The sequence below is a fragment of the Akebia trifoliata genome, chromosome 5 (assembly GCF_017979445.1).
Source record: "Akebia trifoliata isolate Shusen 1 chromosome 5, ASM1797944v1, whole genome shotgun sequence".
Classification (NCBI taxonomy): Eukaryota; Viridiplantae; Streptophyta; class Magnoliopsida; order Ranunculales; family Lardizabalaceae; genus Akebia; species Akebia trifoliata.
This window is the reverse complement of record NC_141379.1, coordinates 1,325,478-1,348,587: the sequence shown is the minus strand read 5'-3', so window position 1 is coordinate 1,348,587 and position 23,110 is coordinate 1,325,478. Positions and strand designations below refer to the sequence as shown.

General features: G+C 34.9%; 1 protein-coding gene across 1 annotated transcript; it reads right to left on the bottom strand.

Annotated features, from left to right (window-relative positions):
* Positions 1 to 260: 260 nt before the first annotated feature.
* Positions 261 to 21,888, bottom strand: LOC147400837 (calmodulin-binding transcription activator 4-like). Its single transcript, XM_086441871.1, has 12 exons — positions 21,507 to 21,888; positions 17,426 to 17,551; positions 17,144 to 17,259; positions 16,287 to 16,375; positions 14,868 to 14,913; positions 13,952 to 14,381; positions 11,879 to 12,030; positions 11,102 to 11,536; positions 9,076 to 9,755; positions 7,956 to 8,538; positions 1,893 to 2,192; positions 261 to 638 (listed from the first exon to the last, which is right to left on the bottom strand). Exons 1-12 carry the CDS (start codon positions 21,517 to 21,519, stop codon positions 540 to 542), a joined length of 3,069 nt encoding a protein of 1,022 aa, XP_086297997.1. The 5' UTR covers positions 21,520 to 21,888; the 3' UTR covers positions 261 to 539.
* Between the last annotated feature and the right edge of the window lie 1,222 nt (positions 21,889 to 23,110).

The following is a 23,110-nucleotide window of genomic DNA, read 5'->3' as shown; positions in this document are numbered from 1 at the left end:
CGAGATGACTCGTCCAATACGTCTTGGTATCGTCCACCAACGATATATCGGACGAGATTTAAGACCATGGTTCATTTGTCTCATTGTTGAATGATACAAGTCAAATGTATCGGAAAACTTGCCCAAGATAACTAGGTCTCGTTCATTGACCAGACAAAATGTCAAAAAGAGTTTTAAAACATAGTTACAATAGGTAAATGGCAGAAAAATGGTTTTAAAACATGGGTAAATAGAAGGACAAAATGAAAATAGAGAGAGAGTACGCAGCAGGCAATCTGAACCTAATAATATTATTTTCCAAATCAGCACCACTTACTAAAACCCTAAGGAGCAATTACAATAAAGAGTTACACAGTAAGCAAGAGATTACATGTCATGATGGTATGATAATTTTACCAAATTGGATCCCCACGTCTCTACTATTGAAACAAGAACATGTATACATACAAGGGTGACGAATGCTACAAATCAATACCAGGGAGAAATAAAATATTGAGTTTGTGGAGAAATCGTGATTGCAGTAGTGTTCCAGTTTACTCCTACAGGAACTGATACAACTCTTCATGATTGTTTTCCATATTGTCAGCATTGCCTTGAGAAATTGACACTGTTTCACTTAGGCTACCACTTGATTCTGCCTGCATATATAATAATAATAAAGTCACTAAGGGGTGCGACGTTCTCATAATATAGGTAGGGATATAAGTATGACCAGTGCATTAGTGCTTAAAATGGATCGGGTTCGGGCAGGATATGATTATATCTATATCCGAATCCGACCCGACCTAATTAATTGATTCTGATCGGATAATTTTGCATTGTTCAATATTATTTCAAGAAAAATCACTAAAGGTGACTTGAATTCAAGACCTCTCCTTTTTTGTAAGGAGGCCTTGGCTACTATGCTCAATACTTGTTGATTGAAGAAAGATACTCTGAAAAATATAAAAATAGAACTTACAAAGTAATATATCATTCGGATCTAAGAGGATATAATGATAGATTTGTATCCGACTCGGGTCAAGGAATATCAACCCATACCCGACCCATTTTTTATTTTGGAACACTTGGATTTCGGATAAAATCCAACCCATTTTAAACCCTATAGAGATTGAGAGAGCCTTATTAGAACACTTGTTCCTGAAGAAATCTAATAGCATTAATAACCATGAACAAGAAAGGATATGCTGTATTAGGACACTTATTCTTAGCAATTGTACAAGTTCACCAAAGAATATCATACACCTATTTGAAGGAGCCTACTAGACAAGTTGGTAAAGCTTGTGAATGGTAACACAGGATTAAACCCCCCTCTTCTTCCAGAAGAAACGAACGGAAAAAAGAAAAAAACTTAAAAAAGACATCTACTCAGTTTAAGGGATAAGAGACAAGATTATCATGCCAGAACACTAATCAACCTTTGTGCCAAGATCATTAGTTCTCAAGTTGGAAAGAAAACCACGAAAAGGAAACATTTTCGTGCATGAAAACACAGGTGGTTCACAAAAAGAAAACTGAAGGCCGTGGAAGAAGCATTATTTTCTGGTAAGAGAAGACAAAAAGACAGAATTCAGAGGGGTAACAGTAAGAGATGCATAAAACATGCTCCAAAGCATCCACCAAACCAAGTGTCCAGATTCTATACAAAAATAAATTTGTAGCCATGGAAAAGTTGAACATTTTCCAAGAAGATTATTCTCCACTATGGAAAACCATATGTGGTAAGAGGACCATAAAGCATTAGGGTGCCTTCTTCTCATCCTTCCATCTCGGTGCATGTATAGTTTAGTGTAATGATTTGTCATAGTTTAACTATACCATGTTGGATCTTACATTTGCCTAGAATTCATTGCTCAATTCAATTTCAATATGTGAGTATGTATATTACTTACCTTAGCTTGCCGATAACTTTCAAGCATGCGACTGTATTGCTGACGGGCAGCAGGAGACTCGACCATGGACAGCACCTGCGAGACAGCACCCTCAAGAGCGACATCCACTTTCTGTTTCCGGAACACCTTGAGGAAGTCATCATCTTCATCTTCATCTTCATCAATGGATTCTGACTCTTGTCGGAATCCTCGTAGACCAGCTCCTCTACGACGCCACCTCAATACAACCTTATCTAGAATACCAACCGCCCATATAAACACTTTATATTTCTTTCTGACTTGATGGCCACGCACATGAGCCTGCCAAAAATACAAATAGATCTGAACCAAAACAAATACATGTACAACTCACTGTTTAATTAAAAGGGTAATATTTCACAAATCATTTTGCACTCTGACTTTATTTAATATTTCTTCCATTTAAACATTTAAGAAAAAAGATATTCATACAAGGCATGCTTTGCCACCATTATGGGATTTGGTCATGTATCCATGTCTGTGCAACATGTTTGTTGCCTGGACATGACATGGTATGCATGCCAACTATGAAAAATATGTTTATGTATGATGAAATATGGAAGACATGTATCCTGTTTTCTGGGAATAAAACATGTTTGTTCTGTGTGACTTAAATATTTTTAAATAAATAATCCAAAATTTTGAATCCACATCTTATGATTTTGTGATTCAATCCATGGTTTTAAAACTCATCCGAGACCAAGCCGTATTGCACAAGTTAACTCGGTATCAGAGCTGAACGAGACCAACTCACAAAGTCATTTTTTGACCGAGATTTAGGACTCACGTTCAATTTTTTTATTTGTCTCACACAACGTCTCAAACGTATCGGAAAATTCGTCCGAGACAACTTGGTATCAGGCCAGGAGGAGACGAGACGTGAAACCGAGTTTAAAAACCATCATTCAATCTCGTTCTGACAATATTGGGTGTGCATGCAACTCTTTTTCCTTTTAGGTGACAATACACGAATTAATTGGGGAGTGTTGTCACGTCAAAAAGCATGCAAGTGCCTTCCAACTATCGTCATGGTAGAAAAGAAATGCAGAAATACCAGGTAACTTCCATAATACAAATATATTAACTGAAGGCGGAAAAATAATAAAATTTTAAAAAGAAGGAAAAAGAAAAACCTCTTCTAGGGTCCTTTTCAGCATAAAAATTTGGCAGGAGATTTAAAGGTTGTTCATTATCTTGTATTTATTTTGGACAACTACTCAAAAATTTAAACTAAAAAAGAAAGCAAACATATAATATTTTTTTTATAAATGTTAAATATATATTCACCATCATCTATGCTTTATCCTAGATAGAAATCCTATTTAGCCATCCAACTCTATTTTGACCCGTATATTCAGGATTATGAACATTATAATCTAATTAAAGTACTAAGAGAATTGTTATTATTTAGAAGAGAAAGAGAGATTTAGAGCAGAAGCATTGAGAGAGACTCAATAGAAAATCATATTCTATGAGCCTCCTCTCTTATATTTATATAAGAGAATTAGGACTACACTAAGTGGGACGTGTGGAACTGGAAAAGACCAGTTTGCCCCCACACGTCCTATATATACCAATAACACTACCCCTTAAGTTGGAAAGTCCAACTTGGAACAAAAAACTGAAGGAAATAAACTAAAGAAACTACAGAAAATAAACTACTAAAGAAAAGAAAATAAAGAAAAAATAACACTCTCTCAAGCTGGAGCATAAATATCAAGTAAATCCAGCTTGGAACAAATAAGACTGAGACAACTATAATTAAATGCCTTAGTGAACATATCTGCCAATTGATCTTCAGACTTCACGGATGGTGTACTAATTTCCCCACATAAAACCTTGTCTTTGATAAAGTAACAATATGTTTCAATGTGCTTTGTTTGCTCATGAAACACTGAACTGAAAGCAATATGAATTGCAGCTTAATTATCACAATATAATCGCATAGGACTAGCTATCTTAACACCAAATTCTCCAAGAAAATTCTTAACCCATGTTAGCTCACATGTCATAAGAGTCGTTGCTCTATATCCTACCTCTGCACTAGACCTTGCAACTACATTTTGCTTCTTAGTTCTTCAGGAAACCAAGTTTCCTCCCAAGAAAGTGCAATACCTAGATGTAAATCTCCTATTAGATGGAGAACTTGCCCAATCAGCATCACAATACCTTTCTAAGTCTAAATGGTATTTAAACTTATACCACAAATCACATCCTGGAGATCATTTAAGAAATCAAAGGATCCGAACAACAACTACCCAATGTGGAACCCTTGGAGTTTCCATAAACTGACTTGCTACACTTATTGCAAAAGAGATATCTGGACGAGTGATAGTCAAATAATTAAATATGTTTTATCAGAAAATAATTTTATATGTCATGAACAATTTAGAATGGAGAAACATATTTTTTACAAACTATTATCATCTCTTCGTGATGAGGCAAACCTAGAGAGTACAAAACGTGTTTCTTTACAAGTCTTTTTGGCAATGTTCCTAATGATATTATGACAAAATACAAGTATGAGATTGACTACCAATTGATTTCAATATTCGGAAGAAATTGTAAGTAGGCATTTTCATAGAGTTTTTGAGACGATTTTACATTTATGTAGGACTTTTATCGTGCCCCGATACTTGAATAAGATCCTTCCAAAAATCCGGACTAGCCAAAGATACTAACATTTCTTTAAGGTATCTTAGTTATTTATTTTATTTTATTTATTTTTTTGATCGATAAAGATGATTTATTAGAAAAAGAAAAAACAAGGAGGTCGAGAAGACCCACCCAATACAAAGGAAAAAAACGAAGAAAGCAAAGCACAAAACAAATAAACAATGCACGACCACCAACTACTCGCGCGACAAGGAACACACCCTATCTCATCTCATAACAAAGTCTTCAAAGAAGATCCCCTTGAATTCCTTGTAGAGTTTGCACCGAGAGAACATAAACTCCAAGATAGAAAGAACTAATCCTTCTTAGTTATTTTTTTAGTTAACTAAGTTATCTTAGTTATTAACACCAATATATATTTTTTTAATAGATGCATTGTTTTATATATTATTATTTCCATATGAAAGATTGTGTAGGAGTGATACATGGTACATATATAGGAGCACGTGTTCCTGCAACATATCAACTTTGTTTCTTAGGTCAAAATGACATAATACAGAATGTGTTGGCTATATGCTCTTTCAACATATTTCTTATATATGTCATGGCTGGTTGGGAAGGATAAGCAAATGACTCAAATATATTGTTGAAAACCATCACTAACCCCAATTCAAGATTTTCACACCCACCAGAAGGTCGGTATTTAAAGTATTAATCGAGAAAATACTTTATTTACTTGAATATTTTGTAATGATTGTAGTTGTTCATTTTGATTGTTAGGTAAGTATTATCTGGTTGGATCTGGGTATCCACTGATGGGCAACTATTTGACACTATATAGAGGTGTTTGTTACCATCTACAAGATTTTCAAAAATGTGCATGGGAGAAAGAATTGTTCAATCATCTACATTCTTCCCTACGCAATGTCATTGAACAGTGTTTTGAAGGCGCGATGGGCAATTTTGTGTAACACACATTTATATTCATTTGATACATAACGGGATATTGTGATTGCTTGCATGAGATTACACAATTTTATTCGAAAAGAAGGCTTAACAGAAGTGGAATTTGCTTAATATGATCAAGATGATTTTGTAGAAGAATCCACATCTTTAAATCGTTGAATTCCAATTGTGCATTTACATCGCCAAACAAATAGAGCTTTGGAACAAAAGAGAGAAGTCATAGCAGAAATTATAAGAGAGGCCTATAATCGGCATGATATTAATATTCAAGGATGACTTGTCTTAAATTCAGTACTTTAATTTAAATGTTTTTAAACAATTGACTTGTTATTCATCTAAGATGTTTTAAATTTATCTATTTTGATTTTTCATGCATTTGAAATATTTGATTGTAGTTTCGATGGCACTTTATTGTTCGTGTTAGTTTAGAGTTGGTTATTATTACTACTAAATCCAAATAAAATAGAGGTAGACAATTTTATAGGTGTCTATCTTGGAAGGTAATAATTGTCATATTTCCCTTACATTACATCTATTTTTATTATCGCCTTATGGAATTTATTTATTTAATTCTAGAATCATACTGGAGGATTTTTATGGGCTGATGAAGTTGAATTTATTGACGAAGTTGATGTGACTGATAAGTATGTGAAGAAAAATGGACAACAAAAGACCACCAAGGATTTGTTGTTTTAAGCATCAATAGGATGCAATATATTATAGTTCATAACAATTTTAATTTTAATAGCTGTGTTAGTTATGATGTTATTTCTTAGATAGATATATATATATAAATTGTATGTATGAGATTTGTTTAAGTATGGATATATATTAGGATTTGATAATTTTGAGACATATCTTTTATATATATGGTAATTCAACAGGGGATAGGTGAAAACATCAAATTTTTAAGGAAGGTGCTATCAATTTTTTTTTGAAATTTTGAGTATATTTAATTTTAAATACACATTATATTAATATTTATAGTTAAAATGTCAAAAACAGTATGGTTTGAAGACATATTATGACACTAAAAGACAAAAAACAGTAACATGTAGAATATAAGGGTATTTTGGTCTTTTTTCCGAAAGTCAATATGGTTCCTAAACAGACTTCCAGCAAAAAAGTACTTCTACCAGTACTTCACAAAGTTGATTGCCAAACGTCTTTTCAGCACACAAATACTTTTCCAACTCCTTCAAAGAGTACTCCAGCTTATGCTTTTTGGAATAGTAGTTCTGCTTCTGATATCCAAACAGGACCTAAGGGTATTCTGGTCTTTTTTCCATAAGTCATAAGAAGTCAGTATGGTTCCCAAACAAACTTTCAACACAAAAATACTTCTGCTAGTATTTCACAGAGTTGATTGCCAAACACCCTTTCAACACAGAAGTACTTCTCCAACTCCTTCACAAAGTACTCCAGCTCCTACCCTTTAGAATAGTACAGGGCCCAAATCTCCTTGGCAAAAGATAAGAACATCAAGTTGACACCAATGGTGGAATCCATACAATTCCACAACCATGTCATAATCTGAGCATTTTCCTGAACCCACTTAGAGTAGTGAAGATTGTCAGTCTTAGGAGGATCATCTTTCAGATATTCGTTGACAGTAAGGAACACCTCAACAGATTTCGACCAAGGGATAAAATTATCTCCATTTAATTTGATCGAGGTCATTTGAAGATTAAAGAACTTAGAAGGAGATAGAATGTTGGACTTCATCTCTATCAAAAATCACTCCACAGTAAACAGATCGCACCAAATAAACCAGATCTTAAATACCAATCAGATCTGGGTTTTATATATATAGCAGATCTGATTCACGAACCAGATCGCAATAACCATATTTGATTGAATATGGTCTATATACTAACAGATCAAATCACAGATGACTAAAGTCCCCTTTTTTTTAATAAATCGTGGATATTCGGAAAGTAGATCTGAACCTTGTAAGGAAAAACACACCACTAAACTACAAAACACCAACTTCAAACATACTCACATACTGTGAGTATTCACCAACTAGAAGATTAAAACTCTAGATTATAATCAGAAGCCTAAGATTTTAATACCAAGTAGATCGAAAAAGAAGAAGAAAGTGAAATAGGAAAAGAATAATAAGTTCTCAAACTTCAAGATCTAAACCTTACTCTAATACCATGTTATTGTTTAGAAGAGAAAGAAAGATTTAGAGAAGAAGCATTGAAAGAGACTCAATAGAAAATCATATTCTATGAGCCTCCTCTTTTATATTTATAAAAGAGAATTAGGGTCACACTAAGTGGAACGTGTGGAAGTGAAAAGACCAGTTTGCTCCCACACATCCTATACATACCAATAACAATAATGTTACAAGAAAACGAAAATCGATGTCCTGCAAGATTTTCAGTTCTTCATAATTTTCCAATGTATTGCAAAGTTATCCAAAAATCATAGAAAAATGGAGTAACGGTGAAATACCTGTATCCTCACTACTTTCTTACGCAAAGCTAGAAAGTCCTTGCGCCCTTTCCAACCACGGTATTTCTTCTGAATAGACAAGGCTGCTTTATCTAACCTGTAATCACGAAGGTTACGGAATGCCAGCCTTGATGCTGCCAAAAGCCCATGAATGTCATCTTGAGTGATACCATACTCCTCACAACAAGTAGTAGTAGCCTCTTTGTGTTGCCTTCTCCTGAAAGAGTGTGCACGAAAAGCAGACTGTATACGTGCCGCTGCCTGAGCTGCATTTCTGACCGCAGCCAAGGAATCTTTGAGTATGAGTTGATCCTCGGTGGAACCAAGGCTACCCTTTGAGATGCTCTCAACAGTTCTCTCTGCCTCAACAACTGCAGACCCTTTGGAAATCTCACTTTCTTCCAGTGTGAGGGATGAAAGATGGCTAGTTAGCGCCACCTCTGACAGATATCCTGCCAGTCCCTTGTGGCCACTGGCAGCAGCAATGAAACCAGGGGTTCTACCAGCTGGATCTTGCGGGGTTGGATCAGTCACTGCCACAGCTGATGCACCACCAGCTATAAGTGCAGCAACCATTTTCTCCCTATGTCACAAGAACAAAATTATGTTACTGTTAAACTCAAAAGTGCAAAAAAATTTCAACTTCCTGATATTAATTTGTTCAGAAACATATTCTTCGGGAACAACTTCCCAATCACAAGGACAGCTCACGCATTAGCATGGTGGAACTTGGAAGCACCCATCTTATCTATCCACCATGTATTTGATCTTCTACTGAACTATCTGATGAAATATGAACATCCATTCAGATTTCGTTTTTGTGCAGGTTTTGGCAATCCTTTTTTTAATCATCCTGAAGAATGCAACAAAACTGATGCCCACAATCATTTGAGGGGTTCAAGTTTTCTTGTCAGAAATCTCGTGATTGGGACCCCATTAATGATTAGGGTATAACTTTTGGGTGGTTTTTTGACTGTTCTATGTGAAAAGTAATTTAGATTTTTTATTTCTTTAGGAAATTGGTCTAGAATGCTATCGTTAGTATTCAAAACTTTAGAATTAAACAGTTTGGCAAGCTACTGTTTTGGCCGCAAAGAACACAAAACTATTTTCTATTTACCTTCCAAATCGTGCAGCCCAATGAAGGGCAGTCCATCCATTAGCATCTCGGAAGTTTATACTGATGCCAGAATTGAGAATTGGGTTTAGGGCCCACTCAAAGCCCAACCCAGCCACCATGTGTATTATGCGCTGCTCTTTCTTTGACAGAGAACGACCTTGAGAGTCGCCTTCATCATAGTTGGATGAAAGCCACTGCTGCAGCTTGTCCTTTAAAAGTTCTTGCAGAAGCCAATCCATGGTACTGGACTGTGTCTCATTGCCAACTAAGAGAGCGTCTATAATATGCTCCCATGGATCTCTGTCTATCTTAGATTTTGTCAATACATCAATACCTGATTCAATACTATTTTCTTTATGTAGCAGAGTGTCAGAAAGAAGAATCTGTGCAAATCTGACAAGCATCTCCAGTTCGTCTATGCTTTTAGTAGCATCTCTTTGGGGTAAATTATAGTGATCATAACTTCTTGGCTTATTAAGATATTCAAACTCCCTTACTTCACTACAGGATTCATGGTTGCCAGATGTAATGCACAAGGTGACCTTTCCAGGGACGTTTCGGGGAGCCTGACAACGGAGAACACCTTCCTGAATGATCTGTACAGGAACTTCAATGTCTCCAAACATGCATGCCCATGCACACTCTGAAGGATCACAGAGAAAAGATCCAGTGATGATGATCTGCATTGAGTAGTTTAGTGTTTAGAATAACATTGTAAATGAAATATGAGGGTTGCTTAATCGAATAAAATTTCCAATTGGGAACAATTTGATGTACTTGGGGCCGTCAAATCATAATTCAAGTTTCCTCAATGTACTCACTATCATTTTGTTCTTTATTTTTGGATTAGTAGATTTTCCTATCCTGGTTGATTCTGACTATCCGAGCAATGGACCACCTCTTGTATTCAGTATGAACTGGATGATTCTAATGAATAATTGATATGCTTTTCTTTTTATTATTTCTCATGATATGATTTACCAATCAAAAGCAGGTCAGAAGGTCAGGTATGCTCAATCAGTATATGTATTGAAATACTAACAACAAAGAGGAGAACAATCAAATGAACAGTTAGGATCAATACGCACGACTTGTACCGTAGCAATCTAGATCATAACTATATAATACTCTCAGAGCTTTTTAAATAATAGCAAAAGAAGCACCAAGTTAAATACTCATTTTTACATTTGCAACTCAACTAAGTTGCAACTATGGTTCTACAGAAAAAGAAGACAAAAGGTAATACTATAATTTTTAAAGATGAGTGGCAAATGTTAGGCGATGGAAAAGTTTAGACATTGGCTGCAAACACAACATAACTCTCCTTTATTTGCCTGATGATGATAATGACAATGTGGCAAAGGTCTAATTATATTTGAATTTAATAAAGGTTGGGCCTGATGTCTATGTTTGAACCCACCAGAGTCCCAGGAAAAAATGTCAACCCAAGATCGAATAGAGTTGATAGGGTCAAAAGAGTGACTATCAAGCAACATAAAAAAGAAAGTGTTAGCTATTTTGGGATATTATCAAAAAAAGAATGAAAATTGAAACGATCTCAAGACAATCCGAACCATTGAATGTGTAATGTTTCGTCATGATATCTACTGAAGCCGGAATGTTCCACTGAAACAGAACAGAACTTTGAACCATGAATATAATCATTAAACTTTAAGGTTTCAAAAATACAATCATTGCTCTTTAAGGTGGGTTAATGCTGCTTTTTTTTTTTTTTTTAATGTTATATAAATAAAAATAAGAATTCAGTTGGCTGTGCTACAAAGAGATAGCTTGAAGACAAAAGTTCATTATTGATGATGATCCCCACGTCCTTGTATTTTTCCCCATTTAAAAGATTACAATCGGCATGTGTAAGCATTATCTATCAGTTGAACATCTCTGATTTTAAGCCATTGATTTGGAATTCTTTCCTGACACACTACTGTTATGATTAGAAGAAGAGAATGCATTATGCAATTATAGGGGATGAAATCATCACTGAACCAAAAAACTCTGTGCTGCATACCTTTGTATCCTCAGTGGCATAACCCCATTCTGGGGATATTTCTCCAATGCTAAACCTCTGTTTGTGTGCAAGAGTCAATTTTGAATCTGATCCAAGAGGATGTCCATGTTGACTTTCTTGGTCAAACCACACTGTGTAGTAGTCAGGGTTGGCTTCACGGGTACTAGTCCCAGGTGAATATACAGAAATTCCAGAGTTTTCGACTTCTTGAAGCAGTGGCGTTGAAGTTGGTGATGCAATAAAGTTGTCAGGGCCTAACAGAAATTCCCTAGCTGCTGAAAGCTGCAGACTAAAATTATTCTCAGAAGTTGGATAATAGTTACTCTCATTTTCTGCATTATTTCCTCTAAAATCTACCCACTGAGAAGTCCAGTTTTCTGGCTGTTCAGCTGGAGTTGCAGAGGCTTCCCTACTTTCTGAGGAAAGTGGCTTCTCCTACAAATGTAAATCTCAGTATGAATCATAAGTCTCCCACTAAAAAGTAAAATTTGTTTCTAAATATATTTGACAATGACACTATTTAGTTAAGAAAGAAAAACAATCATACAATAACTAGATATACAGGCAGTTTGAAGAAGAAAATCAAGTGATCATGTTCCCCATAGACTACTGAAGACAAACACATAATACCGAACCGTAAATGTTTGGTGTTGGATGTGCAATGTTAAATAATGCCAGCAAGTCAAACCACTCTGACATATTGGTACATAGAAGTGTAATATAAGATGATAATTAACAAATGAAAAAAATAACATTTATATTATTTTGATTGCTTACAGTTCTGTCCAATGTATTGAAATTATTGTCTTGTGAATCAATCCAAGTTGAACCTGGATGCACCTCCAAAATCTCTTTCCAAAATGGAGGGTCTTTCCTTTCAACTGTAGATTCAGGGAAGAACTGTTGATGATGTTTCTTCTTGTTATCACCTGCAAGAAAATAACTAACCTAATTAGAAGCCCTTTCCTCTTTTTTATTAGTTATTCCAGAACACACTATAAAGAAAAAAGATCATTAAAATGTTAAGGGTAAAGTACACTTTCACCCCCTATAATTTGGTATGATTCTATGTCAACCCCCTAACATTTTGACAATTGCACTTACCTCCCCTATGGTTATCTAATGGGTTCACTTACCCCCTTCCATCTACTTGCCATCAACCAAACAATTAAAAAAAGATTTTCTACATTTTATAAAGATTATTTTACCCTTTTTAAACTGTTATTTTCTTATAAACCAAAATATCCTATTGAAAAAATGGGTTTCCTTGTGAATGCTTGATTGGGATGTTTTTATAATTTCAAAATTTAATTTTTTTAGTGAAAAATAAATAAAATGAGAGGGTAAAATAGTAAAAGAGCATTTGAACTTTAACAACGTGTGTGAAAGGGGAGGTAAGTGCAATTGTTAAAATGTTAGGGGTCAAAATGAAATTTACCCAAATTTTAACAAATGGGGGGATGTGCAATCCATGTGAATAATCTTTCACAGACTAAGCAAATGTGAAATCTACCAATTAAACCAAGCATATTTTCTATCTGGCAATATCTTAAAGTTTTTCAAAGTATTGAGGTGTCACAGCTGCCTACCATCCTTCCAATAACCACTTGGAGTTTAATGAAAAGATGTACTATATTAATTTCCTCTTAAACAGAAAAGGATTCATGGAAGTTTGAATCTGTAGTTCTCAATACATGTATGTTATCAAACAATATTGAACAGAAAAGGATATCCGTGGTTGATCAATATTAAAGGTAGCTGAAAAAGCAAAAGAAAATACCAAAAGTGGTCATGCATCACATCCCATATTTTCTAAAGGGAGAATCATATTCAGTACAAGGGAGGGGGAAAAGATCTATCCCAGACGTGACAAATTTTCAGTTTGAAGTCCAAAACTCAAGAAAAGCAAAACTATGGTTATTATTTTTAAATGAAGAAATTTCGATGGAAAATCTATTAAAAAAAGCATATTGTATGACCCAAGAAGAAATATACCATGTAAATTCTCTTTAAGGAACATTACAATAAATTAAGATAATCTGCAGAAATCCAAATATCGATCAAAACCGGAAAGGAAAGAACCAACAAGCAACATGATAAAGAAAAATTATATAATGGGTTAGTCAAATTTGATCAACAGGATCCAAATTCTTATACATGTTTTCAGATATAAAAATTGAATCTGGCACTAAAATTATTGCTAACCTCGAGCAGGAAATGTTATAAATTAATCAAATAAAAAGGATATAGAGTTCAACCTAGATAATTGCATGAAGCCATTCAACCTAGCTAACATTTTAAATGTACTTGCATTAATCCACTAGGTTGAGCACCACGCATAGATTCGAGAACCCATGTTACCCAGATACTCCAAAATGGGTGCTCTAGGTGTTTAAAAAGGTGACGGCGTAAGGTAGGGAGCTGAGACTCGTGAAGCGTGAGGAGTGAGACATAAACCCCACATTCCCACAATTTTTTGTAAAATTAATTACGATAAATGAAAGAAATATAGTAGTAGTAGGAAAATATAAAAATATTATAATAAGAAAAGTAGATATATATATATATAGGTGAGGCATACTCCCCAAGATGCGCCTCATCCAATAGGGAGAACATCTCGTTGGTGTCATACACCTCACTAGGTATGCACATTTATGGGCATGCCTCAAGGCATTTTGCTTATGCATAGCTTTGAGATGTCTAAATGCATACGCTTCCAATGTGCTTCTCAACAATGGGTTCTGTATATGTATGGATGCCATGTTGTGTTAGTGACGTTTCCATGACATATCTGGGAAACATTGACAAATACTATTCCACAATTACGATCACCAAACAAACAAGACAAACCTGAATCTTGTAGAAGCAGTCCGTAGTTCGAATCATCTAGCATCCCAACATGCCTGCTAAAATGTTGGTCCTTCTCTCTGGATAGTAGAGATTCAAGCTCATCCTCATTGAACCGCCCTTCACAATCTAAAACTCCTGAATCCTTTAATTTCTCATTCTGCCTGTAGCATTGAGAAAGTTCTGCTAAGTCATCATCGTTCAAACTTAACTGCTCCTTCAGCCTTTGGAGTGCTTGACTAACCTCTGTGTCAGGAGAACTACTAAAATATCCTGATTCTTCCTTCTTATCCAAGTGATCCATCCCATTATTCCCAATAACTAACTCAGAATTGACTTCCACGGACCCTGGACTAAATGACCTCTGACCTGGTTCATAAAATTCACCAACTGCAGGTGACAAGTGCGTGGTTGATCCCACACTGTGCCTTCCCTGCAACATATAAAATGTAAGCAGTGAAATCAAACTGAAACTAACATCATGTACCACTTCACAGCTACTGCATATGGTGAACCCAGCAAAATAACAGCACATGAAGAAGTGTTAATGAAAACTTGAAATGAATGCCTATAGCAAAGCCCTCAAAGGACTTGCCGACTTCCCGTATACCCTTTCTGGTTAATTAGGTTATGCCGAAGAGCCCCTATTTTACTTCCAAAACCTCAAAAATAGCTTCCCTAACAGGCATCTGATTTATGAGTATCTCCACCAAAAAGATAAAAGGGAGTAAAGGGCTATCATAGTCTCGGCCAGGAAATGAGAATTAGCCCCACCAAATTTATCAATCAAAACCATGAGTGAAGATAATGTCAATAATAAAGGCTTATACATGGGCTGATGAAAAGTCAAATTGAATGGGAAAAGATGAAATAATGTTTGCTAGGATTGACTTTCCCGTAATCAAGTGTCAATACACACCTCACTTATTTCTCTATAGTGAACAAGAACGATGTGCTCATATTCCCTGCAAAAGGAAAAAATCACATGTAACCATTTTTTATTAGTAGACATGTAACCAAACATGACCTTTAGAATCTTTAATTTACCTTCTCTACAAATGGGAACACCATAAATGATAAAACATATTATGGAGTATAGAATGTAGTTGACTTGGACATAAACATATTTTCTGGATTTTTATCTACTATATTCACTAATAAGTCTTTTAGTATAAAGCATGCATTTTTATTTTACTATTCAATTCAGTTAACCCCCTTAATTAGTTTTTAACTTACTCACTAATACATTTGGGTGCATTCATGTAAATAAGCTGTACATAACAACATGAGTGCACTAGTGCATACATAAGATTTACAAAACTAACATAATTAAGAGAACTCTACCTAGGAGGCTTCCTTTGTGATATCATGTGAAATGTTATTTTCTCATTGATGAGCATGTATTTGCATGGGATTGAGAAGGGAATGGGTATGTGTAGACTGTAGTAATGGAAAGCATAGGAATGTATCTATGCATATCAGTTCTATTGGCACATATCCTTGTAATGCAAGTATACATGCATATTAGTCCTCCAAGGGATTTTCTCATGACAACTTTCTAAAGCTTTTGTAATGGTTTTCATTGTCCAAAAAGAAATTTATCTGATGCAGAGAACCAGTTTTTGGCTGAATTTGAACAAGTCCTTCTCCAGAAGGATTTTTTTTTTTTTAAAGTATAATATATTGATGAAAGAGGGCAAACAAGAACCAAGGAGGCCGAGAGAGCCTCACTAAGAGCAACAAAGAAAAACTACAGCATCAGTTATTACATAAAGAGTGCATCTATATACGAAATCATCAAAAGTTGTTCCCGCGAACTCTATGTTCTGTTTTAACCAAAGGTATAAAAAACCCAAGATCTCCAAGAAACCTGCATGAGATCTACTAATCTTATTATTGAACACTTTGTTATTTCTCTCGTTCCAGACCCCCCAAGTAATAGCCGAGGGAAGCATAACCTACAAGATCCGTTTTCTGGTGTGGAAAGCATTATTGGTCCACTCTACAAACAATGAGGCGAACTTACGAGGAAGGACCCAATTAATATGGAAAAAACCGAGGAAAGTTGATCAAATATTATACGCAAATGAACAATAGATTAAGATATGATCAACAGATTCCCTATCTCTCAAGCAAAGGGGACAACAATTGGGAGTGATCCATCCCCGAACAATCAAATTATCCAACGTAAGAATCCTACCAAGGGATATAACCAACATACCATGAAATGGAAATGTTTTCAGTTATTGAATTAATTTTTGTAGTATTTGGATGGAATCGAAAAAAATTAGAGACTGTAAAATTTCCACAACTCAGACAGATAAATGAATGAACTTACGGATCCAGCATCCAATAGCTTCGCCTCTGAAAGTTGGGATTCTGCTCTCCATGGGCATAATAACAATTCAAAGCTTCAACATTTCCAACCTAGTCGTGCACAAAAATATAGGAAGAATGACATCAAGCTGAAAGATATGGAAAACTCAGAGAACAACGTACAAGTGCATTTGCTGGCAACAAAGCATAATAGATCATAACTTAGCAGAAAACCTCCTCTCAATATTGCAGTGTCAAATACACATTTCAAAAGCATGCCAAGATTCTTACTTAGGCGAAATAAGATTCATGTTGCTGACCCCAGTAATTGGGGTAATGCTGCAGACTTCAACACTCTCATTTAAAAATTATTATTTACTCAATACATTGCTTTCACGTTTACATTCAACCTATCAAAAATCAGTGCTTCATATTTACATATACTGAACTAAATTTTTGTAAAATAAACCAAACCAACTAAACGAAAATGGTGGCACACAAAATTACTCAGGATTTGTGTTTCTGAGTTCTGACAGTCGATGCGAGAAGTAGCAAGTGTCCAAGAATGGACAAAAAATTATGTATCACACAAAATATAAAGGCAGTTTGGTATTTTTCATTCTCTACAAAAGAAATCTTCTAGACAACTTCAGCCTAAATCGGCCTTTGAAGACAAAAATAATTTTTTATATATTATATGCACAACATTAGGAGAACAAAAACAAGCACCATAGATATAAAGATTTTTTAATTGTATCAAGGTCCTAAAAATTTGTAATACCTCGTCTAATACTACATCAAACTATTGAAAAAGGAGAATGCTTTCTTATTACCAGGTAAAGAACTCTTGTAAATAGTTTTTAAAAATCTTTAACCGACCTTGAGTCGTTCATGTGCTTCCCTAATAGTCCTTCCATCCTTCTTTTTTCGCCAATTATGACCATCTTTACGGAAAAAACGGAGGACCCTCTTGTTGAAAAGGAACAAAGACCCACCTATTGACAGATCCAGTTAACAACTCAACAATGGTAAAATTATAAGGATGTGCTAAGACCATCCGGTGCTGGAAAATAACAACCGCATAACTATGTAATAGACTTGGTAAATAGAACAACATGATCATAATTGTATGCAATAGGATATTAAGCATATGAAGGTTACTAGATGGATTCTGAGGAGGCCTCTCTGTGAGCCGGTGATTCTCATGATTCTGTAAAATAAACAGCACTTCTACGGGCTTCAGCCAACGACTTTGAGCTTCTTGAGCTAGCCCATTTATATCATATCCTGACATTCAAAGAAAACAGCAGTCAAAACAACTGGCCTCGTAAGTACTTCATCCTGACGCGATTTGAAGAGTTATTGTAAAATGAATTTCTTTCATATTATGAAAAGGGGCAATAAGTTGAAAGATTGGAACTATGTTAAATCATGCATATTTCTATGAAAGGAAAATAACATGCCTTGTAAAGAAAATTTTAACTACATAATTTCGGATTTATATATCTACATATGCAGAGCGAAGCATCAGCAAGGAACTAAATTAGAAACAGAACATACCCACAAATCTTCAATTGGAATTTGGGAGGTGAAGAAAATGACACAGAAAATTGTATAATATGGATATGATCATATGACCACCATAAGAGAGTTTTACAGCATGTAATTATATTTAATGAGTGAAGTACAAAATAGTGTGAATTCTTTAAAACACTAGGGCAAGATTTTGAATAAAAGAATCAAATATCATTTTTTATTTAGGAATCTATAGTGGTGGGTAGGAACTTGGTAGGGTTTTGAAACTCATTTCCGTAATTGGTGCTCGACTTTAATTGACCTACTTCTAAACTTCAAATATTCTTTTCAGGACCCGAAGCCAGCTATTGAGGAATGCAATCCGAGTGCTTACCTCCATTTCAGGAGGCTATAAAGACTATTGGTACATATTGGCTAGGTTTCCTAATCTCACTCAGTTAGGTGCTTTCATTTTCCCTGATCTCAGAGATGTTCTATCGTGCTTGCTAGAGTTAGTTACGTCTTCGAGATTGCTCCAAGGGGATAACCAAGTTTTAATTGCTACTTAGATCTCTTATAGGCATGTTATGGTTGTGGGTGAGTAAAATTTAGTAGAATCTTTTTTAAGATGAGAATTATTCTTTCAGTTAGAAGGAGTACTAACCATCTGACTTCTTTATACATGAGAGGTCCTCAATTTATGCATGTCTAGGTAATAGGATGTTTCACTTTTAAGATCAATTGTTGTGTCTAGCCTGTGGTCAGAATCGCATCTAAAAGAGTATTTATGTTAGCAAGGTACTAAACCCAGAATGCTTCCTAAACTTCGCTCTTTTAAAATACAGAATTAATACACAGATGCTTCGAGACTTGGTCACTGGATGTGAAAAACGACAATTATCAAGTGGTGTCTTTTGGGTGGTACCAAAATCCAATTTAACACCATTTCCTTGTCCAGAAAATTGACTTTTGCAAGTGGAAGGCTGTCAACATGACACAATGTTCCAACCTTTGTTCGAAATACTAGAAGAAAACTGTTAAAACTGTTCTTTAAAGCAAGAACATGAATTTCCAAAATTTCCAGCCCCTGAAATGAAATTAAAGGCGGGAATTTCATTTATTGAAGAAATCAAGGTAAGACAACTCTGCAAGTGGACACGCGGCCAAAACACACTCAGGTTAAATAGCTGGGGGGCGCTATTTACACCCACTGTTTTGCTCGCCACACCCACTTAAACGTTAAATGTCAATAACTTGTAAGTTCGTAAATACCCTTTTGGGGTTTATTATTTTTACTGCATACACCCACCTAACACTCACCGAACAAACGCAACTTTTCCCTCCTACTATTTCGAAGCATATCAAACCCTACTGAAACATCCATATCAAAAAACCCTATCAAAGTTCAGTTGAATCCACATAACCAGCCTATTTTTCTTCAGAGATTCATCAAATGATCCATTTGTGGGCATTATTCATTAAAATCTGATTATTAGTTTTTACCATTATTTGGTATAATTAAGCATTTTGATAGATAAAAGTGAGTTTTTATCATTTATTTTCATCATGTTTTGTTCTTGGAATTGTTTTTAAATGTTTTGCTAATGAACCATGTTAAAAATTGATTTTATCTTTTATCGTTTGCATCAATTTTTGTTTTTCAAAATTTCCAGTACATTCAATAAGTCAAGACCGAACTCATCAGCATTATTTCAGTAGGTACATACCGGATGCATTTTTTCACATGGGATCCCCATGTAAAGAACTATTTGGTATGTACCTACCGTATGATAGCATATTTTCAGAATGTTTTTACCGAATCTATCGTTCTTAGATTGGTAGTTACATACCGAACAATTCCTTACACGAGATCCCATGTGAAAAGCGTTCGGTATGTTATTACCGAACCTTTTTGAAAATGTTCAGTATGTATTTACCGAAAACTATTGAAAAGTTCGGTTACTGTTTGTTTTAAAATAAATTGGTGGGTGAAACTAGCAGACATTTTTTTGCTGCATATACCCACAACAGTAGGTTAAAGCAGTAAGAGGGTGTAGCAAGCAAAAAAGTGGGTGTAGATAGCTTGCACCTAAATAGCTATCACGCCAAAATACACAATCAACTAGGAAATAACAAAAATGAATCAAATTATTATATGATTTGATGAGTCAACAAATCATTAAGGCCCTGTTTGGATACCAAGCAGAAAGTTGAAAGTAATTATGGAAGAAAGTAGCTTTTACCTTTCGCTTTTTTAAAAGTCAAGATTTTTTGTTTTTAAAAGTAGTTTTTTGAAATTAACCCAAATAAGTTTATTAACTTTTCAAAAGTTAAAAAACTAAAAATAAAAAGTTACATTTTTAAGTGTAACCAAATGGGCTCCTTGGTTCATTTTGTTAAACATCACCAATTTCTGGAGACAATCATGATAATAAAGTAGTCAGATTAGTTGGGAAGTCAACTGATCCAAGCCCAAAAGCATTTTGTTTGGGTCCATAATACATTCCTCTACTCCTTCAGACACTTTTGATCCCTTCTCCCTTTCATTTTAACACTTCCTAAGATATTTTCATCCTGGGCCTTCTACACCATTATTATCATTAAAGCCTTATACCAAAAATTTGGGGGGCCAACTGAACGAATTATGTTTCTCCATTCCATTATATGCCTTCTACAAGAATACAACCTCTCAAAAACCAAACCAACATCAGGGAACTGCTGGCTGGCCATGGACACTCCCCCCCCCCCCCCCCCCCCCCCAACCTGAGCCCCTCCCTTGAGATGACAAACAGAGACCATTTCCTCCAATCCCATAAATAGAGTCTTTCCTTTCTAGTCTCCACTTCTGCCGATATCAAGGTCTTAAATATTTGGTATCAGCATTAGAAACTAAAACACAACACCATCATACTGTTGATTTTGTACAAAACTTGCCTGAACTTGGTAAAATTTTTGATAAAATATACCCTCAAAAATTTGAAATATCCTGAATTTTCGATTTTGGCTGAAACTACAAACCATGGTAATTAACAACTTCACTTAGCCTTCTTCCACACCAGATACCATTGAACATTCCAAACTGAAACAGGTACCCTTCCAATTCGCAAAGGAATGGCAGTGAGAACCAATCTTGGTCATACTACCAAAAACCATAGTAATCAGAAAATGATACTAATTGAACAAGTTATTCTCTCAAATTCAACAAACCAGAAAAAAAAAGATAAATGTATGCAAACGTATAATATTGTAAAGAATGCCTGAAAGGAAACTTATTCGCTTTCAATTTCCATATAATATGGTAATGTTCAATTTAACTAATTGCAAGGACGACATTCCTTTGCATTGTTAAATGCATTAGCTATTTGAAAATCAGTAAAATCCAATAAAAACGACATCTTACCTGAAAATAATTGACAAATTGGCAATCTAATTCACTGCAATTTCTAAAATATACTACTAATTCTTCATCAACTTGGAAGTTAAATGTCACAAACTGCCTAGAAGAAGAAGGGGAAATAAAAAGGAATCAAATTGATCTAAAAATCCCAGCTTGATGAAGTAAAAAAAAAAATGCAGTAGAATTGATGGATTGACAATGAAAAGAGAAGGTACAAAAAAAAAAAAAAAAATATCAAATTAACCAAAATCCTAGCTTGATGAAGTAAAACAAATGCAGTAGAATTAATGGATTGAAAATTAAAGTGGGAGAAGAAACTCGATCTTTTACCGGAAGATTGCATCGTCTTCAATCTCTAGAAACCTCAACTGTATGATTCGCAACGAGAATCACTTCCACGGGAGTTAACTTGAATCCGAGGAGCGTATATTATAAATTAAGCACTCGGTCGGATCGAAGCTATGGTTTCAGTTCCTAATTTAGCAGAAAAAGAACAGATACGGGTCCAAGCACGATAATTTGTCCGAGATCAAAAGAACTTTAACAGAAGAATCGAAAGAACCAGAGATCACCTAGTTGAAGTTTCGACAATTTGGAAATTTTAAAAACCCTAGAATTGCAGAGAACAATTTCGAAGAACGACACGGACTCGAACTAAGAACCAGTAGACGAGCGCGGCCCCATGAGATATTTTCTGCTTTTAAAAAAGAAGACTTGGAGAAGAAAATAAATATTTTAAAATTTTAAAAAAAAAATTGGAAATTAGGAACGCCGACAGCGATGTCATAAATCTGTGGGCAAGGAAAGCACTAATGCTTAGGTGACACCAGATTTACTGTGATTCTTACATTTCTGACTTGGAGGTGTATACATAACCGTAGATGTGTTCACTCGTATCTCGATGAAACAAAATCCACGGTTATGTGCGCACCTCCACGTCAGAAATGTAAAAATCGCAGTACGTTTAATGTCAGCACAGCACGACTAAGAAAGAAATGGCAAACAAATGAGTACTTCCTCTATAGTAACGGAATGACGAAAATACCCCTAATCTAGTACAAGGATATATTCGAGAGAATCTTTCGTCGTCTCATAAGAATCATGGAAAATTGAGGCGTTTGGTTGTTTTTTTCAAAGGACACGTGCTTATTTAACAACAACAACGAAACTTGGCCTTGAGAGCTTATATTGCCTATCAACTTTTGTTAACGCCACCCCAAGATGTATTTACATATGAATTGGGGGGCGTTAGCTAAAATTGGTATGGTAATAGAATCTCTCTTTTCCTATTATAATTTTTTTCTTCAAATTTTATCTAATTTTTAAAACTTATGTTCTTGTTATTATTCCGAGCAATTTTCAAATCGATGGTTGAGATGCTAGGTTTCAATCAAGAACATGGGCCGGACTATAATTAAATCTTCAAACTTATTAAATCCATCAGAATTCATATTGTGTTCAGTGCTGCTATTCACAATAATTTGATTATTAAGCAACTTGATATTAAAAATGTCTTCTTACACGATTTTATATATGAATTATAGTTTTGATGGAATGGTTTGTAGAGTCTAATAGTAAATGATGTAATATGTAACTATGAGTTTTCTCTTCATAGCGGAGTCGGTGTGCTTCGTTGAAGTACCTCAATCTTGAGGAAATCACGAAAAATCTCTGTATTTCTTTGTGTGATTGCATATTGTCTTGTGGTTGTTTTTCAATTTATTTTCTTGGTTTGATTGCACTTATTTTTCTTAACAGATTGATGATAGAAAAGTCTTGGGAAAACACCTTGATTGAGACTCTCCATCAAACAGAAGATTGAGATGCTAGGACTTTCAAAATATATAATTGCATACTTAACAAATATTGTACCTATTTCTAGAATAGTTGTGATAATCTAACATTCATTTTTTCAGACACCCCCATCACAAAAT

What these genes read in the sequence shown, in the direction of transcription:
- LOC147400837 (XM_086441871.1), bottom strand. An exon ending in AGCTATTGGATGCTGGATCC is followed by an intron (nt 14,914 to 16,286) that starts GTAAGTTCATTC and finishes TTCCTTTTGCAG; the next exon opens with GGAATATGAGCACATCGTTC. An exon ending in AAAGTTATCGGCAAGCTAAG is followed by an intron (nt 639 to 1,892) that starts GTAAGTAATATA and finishes TTATATATGCAG; the next exon opens with GCAGAATCAAGTGGTAGCCT.